General features: G+C 37.6%; 1 protein-coding gene across 1 annotated transcript in view; it reads left to right on the top strand.

Moving 5' to 3' along the window:
* Positions 1-21,764, top strand: part of LOC145985172 (legumain-like) — a 65,762-nt gene that overhangs the window by 10,904 nt on the left and 33,094 nt on the right. Inside the window, exons 3-5 of the mRNA XM_083118870.1 lie at positions 1,952-2,049; positions 5,337-5,418; positions 18,279-18,364. Of these exons, the coding sequence (XP_082974996.1) occupies positions 1,952-2,049; positions 5,337-5,418; positions 18,279-18,364 (266 nt within the window). The remainder of the gene's footprint in view (positions 1-1,951; positions 2,050-5,336; positions 5,419-18,278; positions 18,365-21,764) is intronic.

Raw genomic sequence — 21,764 nt, 5'->3', positions numbered from 1 at the left:
TCAATAGTGGCAATGGCATCAGTGATCCTTTGTTTGAGGTCAGTAATGTTCCGTGCATTTGTACGATACACAGTGTCTTTAACGTAGCCCCATAGAAAGAAATCTAGGGGCATTATATCTGGTGAACGAGGTGGCCAGGGAATAGGGCCACCCGTCCAGTCCACCTACCGGGAAATGTTTGGTCCAGGAAGTCACGAACATTTAATCACCAATGTGGTGGTGTGCCATCCTGTTGGTAAAGACGGTTGGTTGAAGGTCAGCCAGTTGTGTTGTCACATATTCAGTCAAAAGGTCAAGGTAAAGATTTGCAGCAATTGTTTGCTCCGCAAAGAAAAATGGACCAATGATTCGATTGAACATCAGTGCACACCACCCATTCACCTTTAGACTGTCTCATTTGAGGTCCATTGTCGCATGGGGGTTTTCTGAGTCCCAGATTCTCTCATTGTACGTGTTCAGTTTACCGGAAACATTAAACGTTGCCTCACCAGTAAAACACACTCTGTTGAGGAACACTGCATCCTCCGATATTCGATGAAGCATGTCTACTGCAAATGGTTTGCGTTTCGGTTTATCATTGGGCTCGATGGCATGCAACAGTTGCACTTTATACGTAATCAATCGCAGTTGTGGTGTAGGACCTTGTGCACTGTTGATCGTGGTAGCTGTAACTGTCTGGCAGCAGTGGGAATGGATTTCTTTGGAGAATTAACAAAGGCTTGTCTTACACGTTCGATATCTTCCTCTGATACTCGTTTTCTTCCACTTCTTGCTTTATCCAAAATTGTACCGATCTCCATGAATTTCCTGTGCCATTCACAAATTTACTGGACGTGCTGGTGATTGTTTCCCATAATTAGTCCTGAAGTTTCGCTGAGTCTGAGTGTCAGATTTTGTTTCAATGAACCACGCCACACATTGTGCCTTTTCTTGCAGAGTAGCCATTTTTCTTTCGAGGACCTCTCTTTCTTCACAATGTTACCGGAAATACACAAATTGACTATTAGTACAAACTTTAATAGTAAACGAGTACAATAAAAAAAAAAATCACTCAAATATCTCATCATTTGCATTTGTAGTGAATTTTTGAAGTTGTAAAGGGATTTTATGGACACCCGGTATTTAAGTTTGTGCCATGACGTTAATGTTTTGGAGGGATTTCTGGCACTGTAACATGACAAAACTTATGTCTCCATCACACTCTTGTGTTACCTGTCACAGGTAACCTATCACACACTTGTCTGAACTGATAAACTAAACATAGGACTTGCTCGTCCTCTTGATCCCCTGTTGGGTATCCCACTTTGGCCAATAATGATGTTTATCCAGCAGAAAAGCCTACCACGCAACCTTTTGAGGGTCTGATGCCAATATTTATGTTCCATCTACTAACTTTGCACTCGTTGGTTCAGTCAAGAAAAAACTTTCAATTCTGTATGGAAGTAAAACCTGCCAGTATAAGAACACAGTTGAAGCATGCTGAACTAGCATACTAGAGTATAACATTGAGGCAAATTTGCCGTTCAGCTAACTGGTAGTACCTGATAAGAAAAAAATATTTTATACCCTTAGTTTTTATATGCCTGAGATTCACTCATATTTGCATAGTAATATCTTTTACATCTTTGTTTTATTAAAAAGAGAGGAAAGTTTTTGGTTTAAGAATGGCTTCCAGTTTAGTTTCCAAAATTAGATGCCCTGAGTTACACAAATTAACATTTTTCTCAATTTTGACAAAATAAATGTTAATTTTTCTTTTTCTATAATGCTTCGAAGGACAAAACATTGATTTCTTTGTTCTCTCAAGGCAGTGATGTAATATTACACATAGTATCACTAGTAGATGTTTTTTAGAAATGCCTCCAACCTTGTAATTAAGTAGGGCATAATTTAATTTAACACTATTTGTACTGATTGAACCTTGCTTATTCTTCTTAATTCCAAATTACAGGCAGATATTTGTCATGCATATCAAGTCGTACACAACCATGGAATTCCTGATGAAAACATAATTGTCATGATGTATGATGATATTGCACATGCTGAAGAGTAAGTATTTCTATATTATTATCATCATGATTTAAGTTTCAACATGTGTTTTGAACAATATTAACAGATTTGGATGTTTGGTAATTAAAAATTATTCTATATAATTATAAATGCTACAATATGAACATTACTTTCCAGTTTGAACCAGAAATTATTCTTTCTCATAATCCTAAGGTTCCTTAGTGTGATTTTTTTTAGCACATCTACAACTAAAGTCTAGTTCATGTTTACCGCATCATTTTGACACTTTGTATGTTTCACTTTCTTGAGATTTGTGTCTTGGAAACTGGAAAATTAATATGAAATTACTGTGGATATGATTTTGGCCTCTATACTTGTAGCCAAAAAATATTGGAGATGTGGAAGCAGAATACAGACTATAAATATATTAGATTGGTAAAAAATATGTTGACCTAGGTCTATTAACTTGTTTGTCACCTGCTTTGGAAGGCCCGTTCATAACACCCCTTCTGAGCAAGCCGAGGTGGTTGTAAAACTGTGACGTCATAGGTATGAAAGATCGCTGGAGAAAGTTTGGTATCCAATAGTTTTATCAAGGGAAACGTGTTTCTATTGTTCTTTCCTTGCTCTTGTATTTGTGTATTTCCATGAATATCTAAAGAAAACAAAAATTCTGATATTGTTCACTGTATATTTCCGTCCGATGAGAAGTTCCGAAAGAGCAAATGCTATTGGAAAGACAAATTTCAGGTTGCTATTTTTCTTTGTATACCAGAATGTTACGAATGTGATTTAAAATCCAAATTAGTAGGAATTACACCAAAGAAGAGCCTGAAGAAAGGTGCCATTCCTACACTGATAATCCCAGTTACACTAGCTTAGTGATGATAACAGTGATATTGCAAGATGTGTGAAGTTGGGATTGCCAAATGCATATTTTTTTTTATCTGACTACCATGCGAGACACCCAGGTTCGATCCCCAGCGTTGGAGAACCAGGATTTTTTCCACCTGTTCAAGCAGCTCCGGCACCCAGCCAGTGTTGTATAATGTGGGTACCTGGAGGAAACTAAAGGGGGGGAGGGTTAAAGGTGGCCAGGGGCATGGTGCTGATCACATCACCCCCCCCCCTTTCTTTGGCCGTGATCAAGATAGCATGGGGCCCTGACTCCACACCCCATACATGCCTTCCTGTGTAAAGCACAGGGGAGCACTTCACTTTTACTTACGGAGCATATGATCGTGAAATGAGGAAGACTTAAAATACAGCACATTGAGAGCTTTGTTAATAAATTTGACCTGAAAAATGGAAAATGGTTATAAACCGCTATGCCCGAAATTCGGATTATGTCTCCTAAATTAAGATAGTAAAATTTCCGAATCTAGATTTTAAATTTTTGGCCATCCTTAGTGTGAAGGCAAGATGTGCTAGGAAAAATGTTCTGAGTAAGTATGTCTGTCACATTGAGAACAAAAATCTTGATCAGTCTTATCATTTCTTTGTTCAATACAAAACGAAAAAATTGTAAAAACAAAACAATAGAGAGTACTTTGTGGTTTTGTCAAGTAATTCGACATTTGAACCGCTGGATCTACAAAATTAAAAGGAGAAATACCATGAAGCAAAAACAATGGATCTGGAGCTGCTCTTTTTCCAATTCTTTTCAGCACTAACTGTGGACAAATTTGTGTTTTTGCTTACTTATAATATTTTCTATGCACCATCACATTTATGTATTCTGTGTAAGTTGCGTTGCGATGCTCTTCAATATGTGTTTTTTCTCTTAAAACAAGAGCGATGCATGCTTTACAGTGCTGGAAATAGCAGACATTCAGAGAAGTTTCATCCTGATGACGTCACAGAAACCCTGCTGGGTTTGTAAACAGTTGGAAAAAAGGTGTTATGACCAGACCTTGAAGAGCAGGGGAAACTAGCTGTCTTCGGACCTTGATTGTTGACTGTTTTCTGGTATACCAGCATTATTACTAGTATTGATTGCAGTGACCGACCGTACACCTTTGAATTATTGGACTTTTTGTCTCAATCTACAGATTTCAATGTTTTACGATGCCTTAAAGTTATTTCAGCATGCAGAAACAAATAACCGAGATATGTAGTACCATAATGTGACCACAGCATGTCCAATTCCTCACATCCCAGCTCATTTTCACATTTTTTTTAAAAGTAAGTTTTGTTAGGCATGCAAGAAATTGAAGAATAACATGGAACTCTAATATTACGTTTTCCGGCATTATACATTTAATCTTGACTGACCCAACATAGTAAAATATTATAAATTTTCCTTGATTTTACATTTACAGTATTTTAAGTATTTTCAGCTTGCTCCCCTGGAAAAACATAAAGTTAAGGTTCCACTGTAATTACTATCACCACGAAACCTAACAAAAATGGAAAATCACTGCTTGTTTTGAAGCAAATTTTGTTACTCATGCTCGAGAAAAAACACACATAAATTTTAAAAAAATAATGTAAAAATACTATCACCATCAAACCTTACACTCCTAATCTATCTAGAAGGTAAAATTTGCATAAAATCATTAATGGCAAAATCAAAACCAAGTTCCTTGTCAACTAATTTCATCTACGAGTACTCGCACAGCCAACTCACAGCATAAAGCTCGTTTACATTCCCGTTACAAGGCTCTCTCTCCTGCAGCGGTCTCTTTACTATAGGCTCCCCCACTTATATAATAACCTGCCTGTGAATGTTGATATTTTCTTGTCAGAACACAGTTTCCGACAATCACTAAGAATGTACATGTAGCAATTTATTTTTTCGTCTGACATCTTGTATTGTCTTGTTTTGTTGTTATTTTCTTCTTCTTATTTTTTTCTTGTTGCTACAGTTTCGGAATAAAATGGTCTTTTAGTATTGTATCTGAAACTTTAAAGTAAATAAATAAAAAAAATATTATATACATACCTTGAAAATCTGCAATTCCCACTCCTCTACGATAAGCACGTGACAGCTGCACCTGTTTGATAAGCCAATGTGCCACAGGTGCGTAGCTGACTTCATAAATTATACCATATAAAATTGCTAATTACTCGCTTATAATGCATCTGTTAGCTAAAAATATTGGCAAACGTTTATATGAAACACTAAAAATTTTCAACTTCCTCGAGGGTGTTCGGAGGGTCAACAGCACCTTCATTGCATATTGTTAATACTAGAATTTTATCACTCGCACCAGTAGTTTTTTCTAAATAAACCAAAATGCACTTTTTTTCAAATTTTCCTTTGTTATATTTGCAAGCATATATATGATTTATAAACAACTTAAAAAATGTACTTTATTTTTCAGTAACCCAACACCTGGAGTCATCATAAATGAACCAAATGGAACAAATGTGTATCCTGGTGTTCTGAAAGACTATACTAAAGAGGTATGGCTGTAGTATTTTGGCTTTATTTCAAATAACAATTCTCTCACTTTTATGCAAAGCATATCCACAAGGTAAATTCCAATTTACAATTCAAAAAAAGTAATTGTCAAATTAGTCAATAGATTTTACATACTGTAACCTTTAGTGGATGGGGTTTTCTGGACAGCTGATTTCGATTAAAACCACCTCCACATGGCATCAATTAACACATCATTTCTTGAAAACTGTAGATAATTAAGTTCAGTCTTTTTTTTTGTTCATTTATATACATGCAAAGCGTGGCATACTGGAATGAAAAAAACGATATATTCATTGTGGGATAGCTCTTACAAATGGGCTATTTACTCTTCAACCACTGCTTTTTGTTGATATCTTTTACTTTTACATGTAATAATGGGGCCCAGCAGGAAATTCCAGTTTTCAAAATTTTTCAAAAATTACAATTATCTAACATGTTGCATATTTTCAGTTTTTTTTTTTTTCCCAAAATTGGGGGACAGACATCGCATGTCCTCAAATGGTGGTCTTTTGTCGTGCTTCCTTCAAATTTGGTCCATGTAGTGTCTATAGGGCCAATGCTAGAAGCAATTTGCTGCTACAGTTGTCCACTTTTGTCTATTGTGGTGGCCACAGGGTGTACAAATTCTGAAAAAGAATTATATAATAATAATAATAATAATATCTATGACAATTAATTCTTGAGCTATGATTTTTTTGTACATATCTGTAAGTTAGTAAGGAGGGGTGTAAGGGGGTGACTCTTTATGAAAATGACACGAAAATGTCAAGTTCCCTTCCACGTAGTACACCCTGGACTGTGTTTTGCAGATGAGCGAGGCTCTGGCATGTGGCATGTTTTGTCCCTATATGTTTGTGATTGCCCTTTCATTTTGTCACTATTCTTCCTTATCCTCACGATTAACAAAACATGGTAGAAAAGCAAAGTAAAATAAAACAAATTCCTCAAGTTTGAAATGTGTGTGCTTGAATAGTTCCAACCTATAGAGGTTAACACATGGGTGAGTTTCTCATTTGCTAAAGGTTAAGCTTCTTCTTTGAGGCTCTTGTCATAATGGGATGTCATGTTTTGCATCCCCTGAAGGGCATTTAATATACCAATATATTCCATATACGCAAGACATTTTCTGGATTATTGGGGGAATACATCTCCCCCTGTTCTCTCGTCATAGAGTGAAGCTGTCTATGATAAAAAGCAAGTCTTTGAGCTTCTGTACTGTTCAATTAAATGCCTGCCACCAAAGGAACTTTTTCAGATGCAGAAACACATGAAAGTTACTCGGTTTGAAGTAGGCAAGTAGATCAAATTAATTATTCTGGGCTAAATTTTGTGATTATGTCTTACACTTGGGCTGCAGTGTGAATTTTATTTTCTCACGCACTTTATCTCTTCTGTTGGAACCACCAACTTTTCACTCACCACAGGCAGTTGGCTACCACACTGATCATCATGTAAATATTCAAGCCTTTCATTAAAAGTGCCCCTTCACCCACACTACGACACCAGGGTCCTGGATTCGAATCCCAGCCTGGTCATGGGTATTTGTGAGTGTCTCTTCATCAATTTCATCATATCATCACTCATCCCCATCTTCACGGTTAGCCAAAAGTGGTATAGAAGCGAAGTAAAGTAAACTAAATCAATCAATTAAAATTGTGAATCAATCTCCATGCCATAGAAACACTTGTGGCATTGTCTCTGTGTACAGTTGAGATTGGCCACTCGGTCCTCTTGAACTTGTTCAGAACCATGGGTCAATATGTGCTGCTTGTCTTCTAACTTCACCTGTGGATTGCCAAAAGGTAATATAACACATCATTCGTGAGCATAGTGCAGTTATATTTGTGAATGGCACTTCCAGGTGACCACACTCTGGTGAGGGGTTACAGAAACCAGTACCCATTCTAATAACATTCTGCAATAATAGTTGAAACTATTTATCAGGTTGGTTGCAGGTACAAGGCAAGTTCGATATATTGCTAAAATTTTGCAATAAAATGCACTGTAATGTGCCCATGAATACAAAACTTTGTATGTCTGTTCCCCTCCTATTAACTGTGGAAGTCCTATAGCCCAGGAAGTGAGATCCCCTGTATTAACAGTGGAAGCCCCATATTATAAAGGGTGATCCATACAGAATGCCGAATTTGAAGTTGCTATAAATGAAATTTATTTTTGAAGAAAAAAAGAGCACAAAACACACACCATTCTCTTCAGGAGATATTAAGGTTTAAACATGGAAAACAATATCTGGCATATGACACCCCTTCCCCCCCCCCCCCTACTAGCCCTACACGCAATCACTCGGTCCATGAAATTTACCATGACCCGATCACACATTTCCCCATCAAGTGTGTTGAGAACACGTCGAATTTCTTGCTTAAGTTCCAACAAATTTTGGGGTTTGTTCTGGTAAACTTGTGACTTGGTGTACCCCCACAAGAAAAAGTGACATGGTGTCAAGTCACAAGATCGAGGTGGGAAGGTTTGGTCTCCTCGCAACAACATTATTCTGTCCGGGAACTTCTCACGCAGCAGATCGATTGTTTCACCTGAAGTGTGGCAAGTTGCACCGCCTTGTTGGAACCATACATTTCCGATGTTCATTTGATCCAAACGAGGCCAAAGAAAATCAGTTAGCATTGCACGGTAACAAATTCCATTCACTGTCGGAGCATTTCCTTCTTCGTCTTGAAAAAAGTAAGGACCGATCAAACCGTACTCCAAATCTCACACCAAACCGTAACTCTCTGAGGATGCATTTCCTTTTCCTGAATCACTCTTGGGTTCTCAGATCTCCATATTCGGCAATTCTGCTTGTTTACGAACCCGTTTAAATGAAAATGATGCACTTTGCGAAACCCTCATTCTCTTGTTCCCTATCAAGGATCCAGTCAACAAATTGCCGTTGTTTTCCACGATCCGCTGGTTTCAGTTCCTGCGTTAACTACACTTTGTATGTGTGCAAGTGCAGATCTTTCGTCAAGATTCTTCGCAATGTTGTTGGTGCCATATGCAGTTCTTGAGCACGACTCGCAGCAACAGAAACACGCACAACAGAAACGTTTGCTTCACTCCGGTGACTTCGAGGGCGTCCAGGGCTTTTGATGTCTTGTGTTGATCCAGTTTCTTCAAATTTCTGTTGATCCAGTTTCTTCAAAATTCTTGATCAACCTACGAACAGTTGATTCGTTCAGTGCATGAAGATGACCAAGTATTGTACGGAGTTTCCGAACAGTCACCACGTAAGTTTCACCATTCTTGTAGTGCGTTTTGACAATCAAAACTCGCTGTTCCTTACTGTACCTTTCCATGGCGTTAACATCACACACAAACAGTAGAACAACTGAAATTCTTCTCAACACAAAACCTCAATGATATCTTATAACAACAATCGCACGAACAATGCTGCCAACAAAACAAAAAAAATATGGCATCCTTTTCAAATCCGGTGTTCTTTAGCAACATGGCATCATTCGCGCACGGAACAGATACAATCCTGGTTGAGACAGCAACTAAAAATAATATATATTTCCAAGGACATCAACTTGCTGGGGGAATGTTGGCAGAAGTGCATTGATAGACAAGACTACATTGAAAAAATATCCATGAAGGAACTGTGTTCTAATGTAATACTATTGTAAAGTTCTTATATATTTAGCATGCCTTGAAGCATCCAAGGACAGTAATATTCTTTGACAATTACTGTTTATTTGTTTTTTGTAAACAAGTGGAACTTACTTTCTAGATTCACCTAATTTTTCAATTGTATGTTTATAGTTCGAAAGAAACAACAAAGATAGCAAAATTAACACTAAATTGTTGGGTTTGGTAGAATTATCATGTTTGTAAAGTTATTGGTAATTTTAGTTATAAACCAATACAGCAGTAACAAGAATACCTATTTATCTGTCACATCACTGATAAATATTATTTGTAAAAGGATGGCAGTAGAAGCAAATCGCTAGTCATTTTTAGAAATAATTTATTTGTATGATTATTGACATATTAATAATACAGGATGATTCTTATAGAACTGACCCACAAACTGAGCTGTAATATAAAATATAACATATGAATATTAATGTAATTTACAGTGGTCAGAAGTATCATCGCTATTGTAGCTAGCTACAAAATTTGTAGCTGTAGCTGTGGTGATACTACATTTTGAAAATTGTAGGTGTAGCGGTAGCGAAGCTACAAAATTCCTGTAGTTGTAACGAGCTGCATCACTATTTTGGGGAGAAACATGCCTCATTTGCTGCCCCACTGGAAAAAATGCCTCATTTGCATCACACCCGAAACAAATCCTGTGGATATCTATGGTGTAAGATACACTAAAATGTTATTAATTACTGTGTAAAACACAACTTGCATTGCAAAAACGAGCGATGGGTTTTGCACTGCACTGACAAAGGAATCCTGCCAACAATAAATGGCTCAGTACTTTAACAGCGTTGATCATTGTCAGTATATAGGATCTCACCAGCAAGAAATTATTGTTACCAGAATGATAGTGTTTCTTGAATGACAATTATTTTCGTGATAATATTTGTTCACAAATTTTAAAATTATAATACGTTTAGAACACTCAGGTTTACACGACACTACAGACGAGTTATTGACTTTCCTGCAGAAATGACAATTTTCTTTAGTTAATGTACATAGTTTTCAAATTTATGTATTTTTTTTCTACTTTTGAGTCGCTTTTCTGTAACTTTTACTAATCATGACAATGAGGATGAATGTTTATTTAATTATTATCTTATGTATAGTCGCTTTCTGCCACTTTCGGCTAATTGTGAGAACGAGGAAGAATAATGAATGATGAACAGTGTGGGGAATGGAGGAGCAGGAGGATCCCATAGTTCCAACTAGGCATCTTTCCTAGTTTTTGTTTTGAGTCCATTTTATGCATAGATAAGCTGATTGAGACTGATCTGAACCACTATATGCCTTCGCTGGGTATCGAACCTAGGGCCCTTTGATTACAAAAGGGCCCCAGGTACTTTTAACTCAAAATTCTGCCTTCATATCAGTCTATTAAAAAATAAAATATTTATTCTCAAGAAATATATGTTGATGTGATGTGAACATAAATACAGGGTGGCCCATAAGTAGTAGACTGTACTTTGAAGCTCCAAAACTTGTAGCAGAGTCAGCATGAAAAGGAAACAGATGGCTTATTTTGTAACACAAACACACATTAATATCGGTTTTCAATTGTGTGGTCAACTTGCATGCCATCAGCGTCAATACAGACCTGTAATCACAAAGACACATTTTGACACGCTTTTGCACACAGTTCATGAGAAACCAGGAATTATGCATGAAATTTTCTCCGTAGACGTGAAAAATTGCAACTTTTATTAATCCAAATCCCATTCAGTTTATATATATTTGTAAATATCCTGAGGCAAGAGTTTAACAGTCCAGCTTGTACTTTTTGTCGAGGAAGAAAAAGAAAGTGCATGGAAAATAAAACAGAATTCTCTCAATTATTTTAATTTGTTAGTGTCCTTTGCAGAACAGTCTATTTGACGGATGGAAGATTATTGCAAGATAAGATATCTTGAAGTTGATTAGGAAAGTTTAGTTCGAAATTCTTGTACAATTAACAATTTTTCGTAGATTAGTCTATCCCATGTGACTTGCGTTTGGAGATTCGAGCCTGAGTATGTGAAATGGCAAATGTAAACTCCGCACCATAAATTAAATATTTTAAATATACATTAATTTTTATTTATTCTATTTAAATATATATTAAATTTGTTCAGTGTTTATTCAATTGAATTTAGAATTTGTGGATACGTTGGAATCAGACATACCCTTTACATTGCTAATATATTTGTGTGTGGGTTGTGAGAGGCTGAATTAGAGATTTTTTGGAATGTTCGCCTTGAAAACTGGGAATTATACTTGAATTTTATTATGGTCCTGGAGTAGCCACCCTGAGTAATCACGTCCTTCAGGTCCTGTAGGGGGTTGATGGGGTTGATGTTGCGGGAATAAATGTTATCTCTTAAATACCCCCACAGGAAAAAGTCTGGTGGGGTGAGGTCAGGAGAGCAGGCCGTCCATTTAATTGACCCGCAACATCTGATCCAACGTTCGGGGAATGCCTGGTCCAACCAATTCCATACAATTGTGGCATAATGAGGGGGAACGCCATCCTGCTGCCACCATAACTGATCAAAGGGGTCTCTCTTGGAGTAAAGGGTAAACAGTGTCCCTACATGAGCTTCAGGTAATTCTCACCATTAACGCCATCTTCAAAGAAGAAAGGGCCAATGACACCTTGGTACGTAACGCCTTCCCAGGCCATGACACCGGGACTTTTATCATCGTACTTGACTACCATATTTGAATTTGAATCATGCCAGTAAACACAATTATGTCTGTTTACACTACCGGACAGGTGAAATTTGGCTTCATCAGTCCACACCACACACTGTTCCAACTGTGGGTCCTCTTCCAACTTGGGGAGCCACTCTTCAGAAAACTGCAGGCAGCGATCAGGATCATCTTCATTCAACCTGTTGATGAGTCTCGGATGATAATGTTTCAATTTCCTATCTTTGAGCATTTGCTGTAATGTTGTTCTGGGAATTGTCAGTGTTGCGGACAGACTGCATGTTGATTTGGATTTGTGGGGTGACTACACTAACACCTGCTGGAGCCACTCCTTGTTCTCAGCTGTATTGACAGTTTTTGGTCTCCCTGCATGCGGCATATCCAGTACGGTGCCAGTTGTACCGAAGTGTTTGTTTAAACGTGCAATGGTCTTCGACTTTGGTGCATCTGGTCCATACTCGACACATACGGCGATGAACTTCTTGCACGTCCTCGGTTGCGGAGTACAGGCGTATGCACCAAATTCATTGCTCCAGAGGAATCCTACTAGTCGCTATTTCAGAAGTTCAACCTGTAAGAAAAAAAGCACTTTAGAACATTGCAATATGACACTTCTGCTAGATGTTACAAGTTAAATCTGTCAGAAAATGCACTTTCGCTAGAAGTTATGACGATTCAAAGTGTGGTCTACTACTTATGGGCCACCTGGTATGTAATCCTACCAAATTTTATTTGTGTATAGTTGTAATCATTAATTTGGGTAACACCCTAATTGCAATATTCATATATCAAATTTGAATTGATATGCCACTTGCATAGGTACATTATTCTCAAACACTATAGTAAAAATAAGTAACTGAAGTAACACTGCTATCAAAATTATTGAATGACTGGAATCATGATAATAAATAACCGAATCTATTTACCAGTAGTAGGAGATTTTTTTAAAAAATTCATATGGTTTTTTCGAAGTTTTTTATGCAGTAGTAGCTCAAAAAAGTAGCGAAGTAGTGAGTAGCAAACAGGAGTACCGTAACGAGTTACTTTTTGGTAAATGTAGCTGTAGCTATGCTACTTTTAAAATATAGTATTCTGATCACTGGTAATTTATACATGACATACCTTGGATAGTGTGCCGTTGATTGTGATCAGAGCATGTGTTGAAAGTGGCCACCATTTTCAAGAAGGCACACCTCCACCCACGTTTGCATATTCGCTGTTACTCTCCACAGTGTTTCTCCGGTGATGTTCCTGATTTCAACTGAAATGTTGTCCTTTAAAGCTTGTAATTTACGCGGTTTGTTTGCATACACACCCTGTCGTTCAGTAAACCCCACAGGAAAAAAAAAACACACTGGTAAGGCCACAACCCTTTCGAAAGAAGAAGCTCTCGATCAATTCCGTGGACACGTTGGAAATCCTGTTGAAAATAACCTGGTGTAAGTTCCAACTGCTAAATGAGCTCGTAAAAAAATACGAGCACCCACTTTTTGTCGGTGTAGCAGTGATTCAGCAATCACATGTGGGTTTTCAGACTCCAAAATCCTGGAATTTTTGTGCTTTTACATATCCTGATAGGTGGAACCATACTTCATCACTAAACCAAGTGATATCCAAATTCTGGGATTATGGTGCATGAATTCCTGAAACCTTAAACAGTACTGTACCCATTTATCTTTATCGTCATCACACAATTCGTGAACATTGGCGATCTTCTAGGGACGAATCTCTGCTTTCTTTGCGGCCTGTTGACACATTGAATAAGAATACCCAGTTTCCTGCCTTATATGTCGTAATGATTTCTTGGGAGACTGCAATAACCTGTACTGCAGATTTGCAATTTTTCTTCTGACATTTGCAGGCAATGTTTACCACATTCACTTAAAAGTGTATACCCAAGGACTGTATTGTCTATTTTGCTTGCTTCGTACAGACTCCAAACTTCCTCATGAATTCCAATTACGTGTTGGCAATCGATCCTGTCACCCAGTATGTGCGCACGAGAAACACTCGCTGTTCAACAGTGTACTCCTTGACTGTCGAATGGGCACTGTAAACCAGGGTTGAAAATGATTTAATCAGTGATTAAATCATGTAAATAATCATGTTTTTTTATTATTTTAATTCTTTTAAAACTTTTTTTTTGTGAAAAATCGAAATTTTCAATGTTATTAGTGTACATTATCCAACATGTTAAGTATTAAAAAATATACCAATACAGCAGGTAGTCTTAGTTTCAATATTTTGTTGGAATGTGGAGGGTCTGTAACTAACTACATATTGACGTAAAACTTATTGGAGTACCTTATATTATATTTGCAACATTCCAATTATTGTTAAAAAAAAGTAGGTTTTACAACACAGATACTGAGTTTTAGACATTTGTAAATTACTTTTTTTTTACTTTGTGTGTTGGAACTAAGGACTACGTTATATTTTTTAAAATTTTAGCTCCAAAGATGAAGAGTTTGAATAAATTGTAAATTATGTTTGCACCAATCCAAATCCAGTTTAATAAAAGGTAAAGTCATCTCCTGTGCATTGCACCGTACCATGAAGGCACATAGGGGGTGTAGAGGTAGGGATCTGCACATTCTTGGTATCAGCTATAGTGGAGGTTATGTAATCAGCACAGTGCTGTGGTATCTATTGATGAGTGGCTGGGTGAGCCCCAGAGCCACTTATGCATGGGGATCACTTGAAAAATTCCAACCTGAAATCACCCATGCCAGGAATCCAATTTAATACCAACTAGAATTTAATATTGTGTCTCAAGTCACCCAACAAACAAAAAATCTCTTAATTTATTTTTCTACATTCCATCCACTTCATAAGAAAGCATTTCTTTTTAATGCCAAGAGATAGGTCTATATTTTTTATTGACCAAACCATAAAATCGAAAGTTACGGAGTTACGGATACACACATTAAGCGTTGAACTGAATAAATGTTACAGAACCTGAAGAATATAGCTGTAGCTTTGGACAAATTACAAAGTTACTCTTACAGTATTGTATATGGTACTGAAATTTGGAAAAATTCTCAACGGAAACTGCTGGAACAAGTTTTGGGAAAAGAAGCAATGGCAAAATTCAATAAACGTATGGTTCCCGCTTTAACTCCAACACACTTCCTGACAAACATTATGAATAGACCTCGGATTTTTAGGTTCTAAAAAACGTGCTTTAGGTTCCTAAAATGGCTAAAAATCCTAAAATAGGTTCTAAAAACCTTAAATTAGGCTATAAAAACCTTAAATTAGGCTCAAAAAATCCTGGAATAGGTTGCAAAAAGACTTAATTTGGTACAAAATTCCTGAAAAATACTGATTAGATACAATAGTTAAAAACAAAATTTCACAAGAACCATAATAACCAAATATAATACATTTCTAAACAAATTTTCATTTCTTCATATCATTTTCAAAATTATCTACAAATTATTATAAAACAATTGTGCTGTTAGAAAAAGTGACTTGTTGATATGAAAAATGAATTACGTATGTATAATTTGCTGCACAATATCAGGGTAGCTACTTACTTGGAATTCCTTGAATTCTGGGAATTACACGTGAATTATTGGCTCTGGAAATTATTCATGAATTTTGGCAAAACATGAAAAAAGGTACAACCGGATGTTTTCTCTATTTCAATTTTTCTCCATAGACATTAAAAATTGCAACTTTTATTAATCCAAATCCCATTAAATTTATACATGTTTATAAATGCCCTGAGGCAAGTTTCTCTCAGTTTGGCTTTTATTTTATTTTTTAGGAAGAAAAAGAAATATACATGGAAATAAAACATAATTTTCTCAATCCATCTACTTTGTTATTATCGTTGGCAGAACAATCTGTCTGACAGACGGGTGATTATTACAAAATAATATATCGTTAGGTTGGTTAGGTAAATTTTTTGGTACATTGGAATCATACAAACCCTTTACAGTGTTAATATTTTTGTGTGTGGAAAGGAGGGTGAGAGTCGGTAATACGTAAGGTTGGAATAGAGAAAACATCTGCTTGTATCCTTGAATATTTGGAAAGTTTGCCTTGAAAACAAGGAATTATACTTGAATTTTATCATGGTCCTAGTGACCACCTTTTGCATTATCCACACTCAAACTCCACCTTTTGTCTGTGAGGATCATTTCATGTGCTGAAAATTATCCTTCAACAGAAACAGTCAGTAGTGCAATTGTAATCAAGGGGTTCCGGGCTCAATACCCGGTGGAGGCACATAGTGGTTCGGATCCCACTTTAAACTGTAGGTCCAGTCTCGATTAGCCTTACTGTGCATCAAGTGGACTTAAAACACCAAATCAATCAATCAGTCAAAGCAAATTTGAATGCTGAAACATTACTTTGCAAGGCGTGACTACCAAAAAGGACCAAACTGACGTGAAAGTGAGCAAGGCCACACAGATCAGAAGTTTGCACTTTGGACTATGCAGGCAGTAGAGATGATTGCGTGCGAAAACTGAAAATGGGGAGGAAGCGGGGGGGGGGGGGGTAAGGACAGTTTACTCTATCTTAGTAGGCAAGGCTTAGCATTAAAGGTCTATAGTGCAGGGGTAAAAAGTAGGGGGGAACTGTCCCCTTTTGCCGCCACTGTCTGCAGGTAACAGTGACGTCAGACATTTTTTGTTTTGTTTAAAGCTTTGATAAACATCGTATATTTGGAGGGAGGGAAATCGACACAAAACATGTTTCAAACATGCCAGTCATTGAATTATTTTGCCACGAAACCTAGTAAATACCTCTGTGAGATATAAAAAATCCTGTAAACCTAAAAAGAAAGGTTTAATTTAGGCACATAAACCTAAAATAGGTTCTAACAAGCAAAATAGGTTATTTTAGGCACTATAAAACTTCGTCAGTTGTTTCGTTTTTAATGAAACGCTGATATAACTTATTTCTTATTTACCTGCAAAGCAAAAATAGGTTAAAAACCTAAAATCCGAGGTCTAATTATGAATCCTGTGTGCTTCATGAATATTTTAATAGATGACAAAAGTTTATGTGGGCATGACATGGACAAATGAGAAATACCCATCTTCTTCTCTTCTTAAGTACAGAGTATGATCTAAACCCTTTTCTCAATATGTGTTTTCTGAGAGTGCTTGCAGTTTCACCGCTTGTGTGCTGAAAAAACAAAGTGGTCAATTAGAAAAGACCATGTTGCATTTGGCAAGTTTGCCTTAGATGCATCATATTGACTGCTCAGAATCCATCATTTTTAGACTGTTAGTTAATAGTTACTTTAGTTAATATTTTGGAATTGAGCTCAATGTCAGAATATAATCAACATATTTAAACTTTTAAGGGAGTACATGTTTAAAAATTTCTCAAGTGTTTCATTACAGCAATAGTTTAGTTAACCTAAAATTGAAAACATAGCTTTTAATGATATTCAGCAATTTTTCAAAATTTCTTATTTCAAGAATAAGGGATTATAAAACCCAAAATAAAATACAAATACTTGTACTGGTCCTCCCCGCACTGGTAGAGTCGTTGCCTTGTAATCAAGGGGTCTTGGGTTCGATTCTTGGTGGAGGCACAGTGGTTCGAATCCTACTTTAAATTGTAGGTCCAGTCCAGATTAGTTTTACTATGCACAAAGTGGACTTAAAACACCAAATCAATCAATCAATCAAATACTTGTACTCCACTAATTAATTTACAGTTCATAACTTGTAAAAGATCATCATTTACTTCAAGCTGTGAAATTTCTAAATATCTTCATGTGAAAATATGTGAATGTCATACAATCAAGTTTATTTTGTAACAGTAATACAGAAACATTTACTTACAACTGAACAATTAGAATCCGATTTCATATATAATCAAATTTCATGTATTAAACTTCGTTTTCTAAAGTTATGTCCATTCATTGAACTTTGTTTTAAACTATGGCAGTGTGTGACAGATTTCTTGAAAAGTGTTTAAATTTATTTAAATATTATGTAAATTACATAGTACATAACTTGTTTCAAATTTTATCTAAACATCTATATTGAAAATGTGATAAATATAATGACAAAAGTAGTTTTGTTAAGAAAATCAAATTAATAAAAAATATCAAATTAATAAAAAATCGTGATTTAATAAAAGAATCTTTTTTTTATTTTCTAAAAAAATCAAGATATCAACAACCCTGCTGCAAATACGTTTGTACGTGCACCGCTATGTGTCCTTGAACCATGCAGCATAAGTGCTGCCACCTGTTGGACCATCCACACACCATTTGACTCAGCATGGCCCACAGATTATTATGTCGTAATTGTGAGCTGTTATATGCATCACGTACAGCATTATCACCAAATTCATCTGGCCATTTCTATAATAATCAACCTGTATTACTATCAATTAATTACTTAAATGCTAAAAGCAATTAAAATTGAAAAAAATATATTGTACTTGCAATGCTTGTAAATTATTTCTGAGAAATCCTAAAACAGTGTACGTACCATCTATTTTGTGTTCACAGGATGTTACTCCAAAGAACTTTTTGAAGGTGTTAACTGGAGATGAATATGGAATGAGTGGCATTGGCTCAGGACGAGTCATAAAATCGTAAGTACTATTTGCATTTACTAACTTCACTAACAATCTGGCATTCCTAAACTTTGACATTAAAGTCTTAGCAACATAGCAACACAGTTTTTATTACTTCTTATTTTGTGTCATATTTCTGCAGCTTTTGATTAACCACAGTGAGGATGACTTACTGTTAGATTAAATTTATAGGAGGACACTCGCCAATGAAACACCCAGGCCAGGACTTGAACCCAGAACCTTCTGCAATAACTGCCAAGGTGAGTCGACAATGCAATACATTGAGCCATTGAGGTTGCTTGCAACACCATAATGCTAACATCTGTCTCAGTCTTGGAAAAGTTCAACACAGTGCTTGCAAATGGTGTGGTCATACCAAGGCTGCGTGGAGGCCATAATTTATGTATATTTTAGATGGCTAGGGATGCGGGTGCAGAACGTTTACTTCCTGGTGTACTTCACATCCGGTTTCCTCCGACTCCTGGAATGCTAAGACTTGCATAGGAGAATTCAACAGGAAACGGAGGTTGCAAAGTACAGCAGGACTGGCTACTATATAAGCGAAGTGTGCCCTGTAGCAGCGCTTCTTTTTAGTTACGAATTAGTTGCTGGATCATTCATAGTAGCAGCCAGTGCCGCCACCAGGAAGCAGAGGTAAGTGCTGGCGCATCCCTCAGCCACCTACCCTTCTCCTCTTACTCTTATTTGTTTGTCAAGTAAACAGTAAACACCATCTGACTTATTCTCATTTCTCCCGAAGTAAGTGCTCAATCGATAATGGTAAAATAAGCGATTTAAGATATGTATATATACAAGGGGTATGTACTGAAAGCAATGAGCCAAGTCATATTACTCAAAGTCAGAAACGACTATCTTTGTTCTATGTATGGTAATACATAATTTGGACCTTATTGTTACTTATCCACATAACATCCAGATCGATCAACACATTTGCGCCACCGTAGCGGCAGCTGGAAAATGACACTCTTGTAGAAGTCCGTTTCTGCACAACATAACCACCAGCAAACTTCATCCTTCTCCTCATTGTTGTCAAACTTGGTACCCCACATGCTGTTCTTCAATGGAGCAAACAACTGAGGAGCTAGGTATGGAATGTAGGGAGGGTGGGGCATTAACTCCCAGCCTATGTTTTCAATTTTCAAAGCAGATGGGCACACTTGTTTGTTTGTGGTCATTTGTCAGTAGCCTTGTCACCCATCTTGAACAAATCTTGTTATAATCTAGAGCCTCTATGATGTCTTGTATATCACTGTGTCCAGTGTTCAGATAATGTGCTATTTCTCGTACATTTATCTTCCTGTTACTTTGGATAAGCTCGTCAATCTGGCCCGTGTTGTTGAGTGTGGAAGCTGTTTTCGGTGTGCAGCTACGAGCCTTGTCAACAATGTCTGTGTTACCACCTCTAAAATGTTTCACCCACCTTTTCACCATACTTTAACCCATGCAGGCATCTCCATAGAAGTTCTGTAAACCCTGTTGAATTTCTGGAGCTTTAGCGTTTTCACTAACAAGAAATTCCACGACAGCACACTGACGAAACTAACTGTCTGTGGATGCCATTTTTCTCCTACTGACAGCACTGACAGCGAAAGTGTGCATGTGCCAGCAGTTGGTTCATGCAGTGGACAACAGATGGCTGTACCTGCCATACGTGTGGTTTCAACCAAAGTGGTCAAGGCCTGAGAGTAATCTAACAAGGCTCACGACTTTCAGTATGTACCTTCTATATTCATGCTCTGGGCACATGGAGAACCAGCCCTATCCCCTTTCCTGGACCAACTCAACTACTTGTGCTCCATCAAGTTCATCTGGACTCACTCCACCAACCAAATCATCTTCCTGAATGTGGATGTGCACATTGAGGAAGGTCATTTGAAAACATCCATCCACATCAAACCCACCATACCTATACTTCTCCAGCTCCCACCCTTTACACACCAAGAAAGTCATCCCATTCTCCCTGACCCTCAGGGGACATTGCCTCAACACCTCACCCACCCCCTGACAGAACTACAACCTCCACCTACACCAAGCCATGGTCATCTGTGGTTATCCCTGCTCACAAATGCAACCATCCAAGGTGCAAAACCTGCCCCATTTTAATCACTTCCCACACCTTTCAAATTCACTGCCACTGGCAAATTTACCCTCCACTCCAAAGGAACCTACCACACCTCAAATCTAATGTACATCCTCACCTGCAACATCTGTGGTGGCTTTTACCACAGCCCTCAACTTCAGAATCAACAACTACCCCTCCTCCACCCATAACCTGGCTTTCACTTGCCATCCATAACAACCATCACAACATAACTTTCATTGACTGCCTCCGTGTAGCAATAATCCATCCCTTACTCCAATCTGCCAACATCTGCCTACATATCACCCGTGAGTGCAACCACACCCCTTGGCCTGAACAAGGCCACCCAGTAACTTTCCCAACCAAACCAATCTCCACCCCAGCCCTCACTTTACAACAAGGTACACATGGTTTTATCTCGGTTTTAATATACTGACGACATGGAACCCCACTTTTATGTTCCTAATTTTTACATTTTTCTACATTATACATTTAATCTTCATGATCCCAATAGAGCAAAATGCCATAAAATTTTCTTGTATTTTAGATTTTTCTATATTTTAAGTTTCTTCACTTTGGTCCCATTAAAAACATAAAATCAAGGTTTCACTGTTTTTTAAACCATCTCTGATTGTAATATGAGGGGCAGTCAAATGAAAACCGAACACCCACCATAAAACACATCCCTCGCAAAAGTTGGCAACACTGTTGTTACGTATCGATACTGCCATCTGTAGGGTAGTGCATAGTGAAAACGCACAGGTCCACACAGTTGCTTCATCATTGCTCAGGAGGTGAGCGTAGTGAAAAGTGTGTCCGTCCAGCATTGGAAATGGAGGCAAGCATAGAAGAGCAGAGAGGTGTGGTTCATTTCTGGTTGGCTGAGGGTGCTGGAACACGCAAAATTCATCCTCGAATGTCTGCAGTGTATGGCGAACACTGCATGTCCCTGACAAGTGTGCACGAGTCGCAGAAGAGAGTCCGCAAAGGATGCACATCACTGCAAGACAATCTGCACCCAGGACAGGCCCATCGAGCCATTACGCCTGATGTGATTGCGAGGATCGATGGTCTGATCCGGGACAGCCGACGAATCACAGAGGAAGAAATTCATGTTCAGGTTGGCATTAGTCATGGCTCTGTGCATGCCATTATCAAAGATCACCTGCAGTTCTGAAAAATTTGCACGCAGTGGGTTCCACATCAACTGATGGAGGGACAAACGATTGACAGAATGACTGCATGTCTGAGTCATTTGCAGCGGTACCACAAGGAAGAGTATGCATTTCTGTCACGTATCGTCACAGGGGACAAAAC

This window comes from Lepisma saccharinum, chromosome 3 (genome assembly GCF_977018435.1).
Source record: "Lepisma saccharinum chromosome 3, izLepSacc3.1, whole genome shotgun sequence".
In the NCBI taxonomy this organism is placed as follows: Eukaryota; Metazoa; Arthropoda; class Insecta; order Zygentoma; family Lepismatidae; genus Lepisma; species Lepisma saccharinum.
Note: the sequence above shows the minus strand (reverse complement) of the source record. Positions and strands in the feature narration are given on the sequence as shown.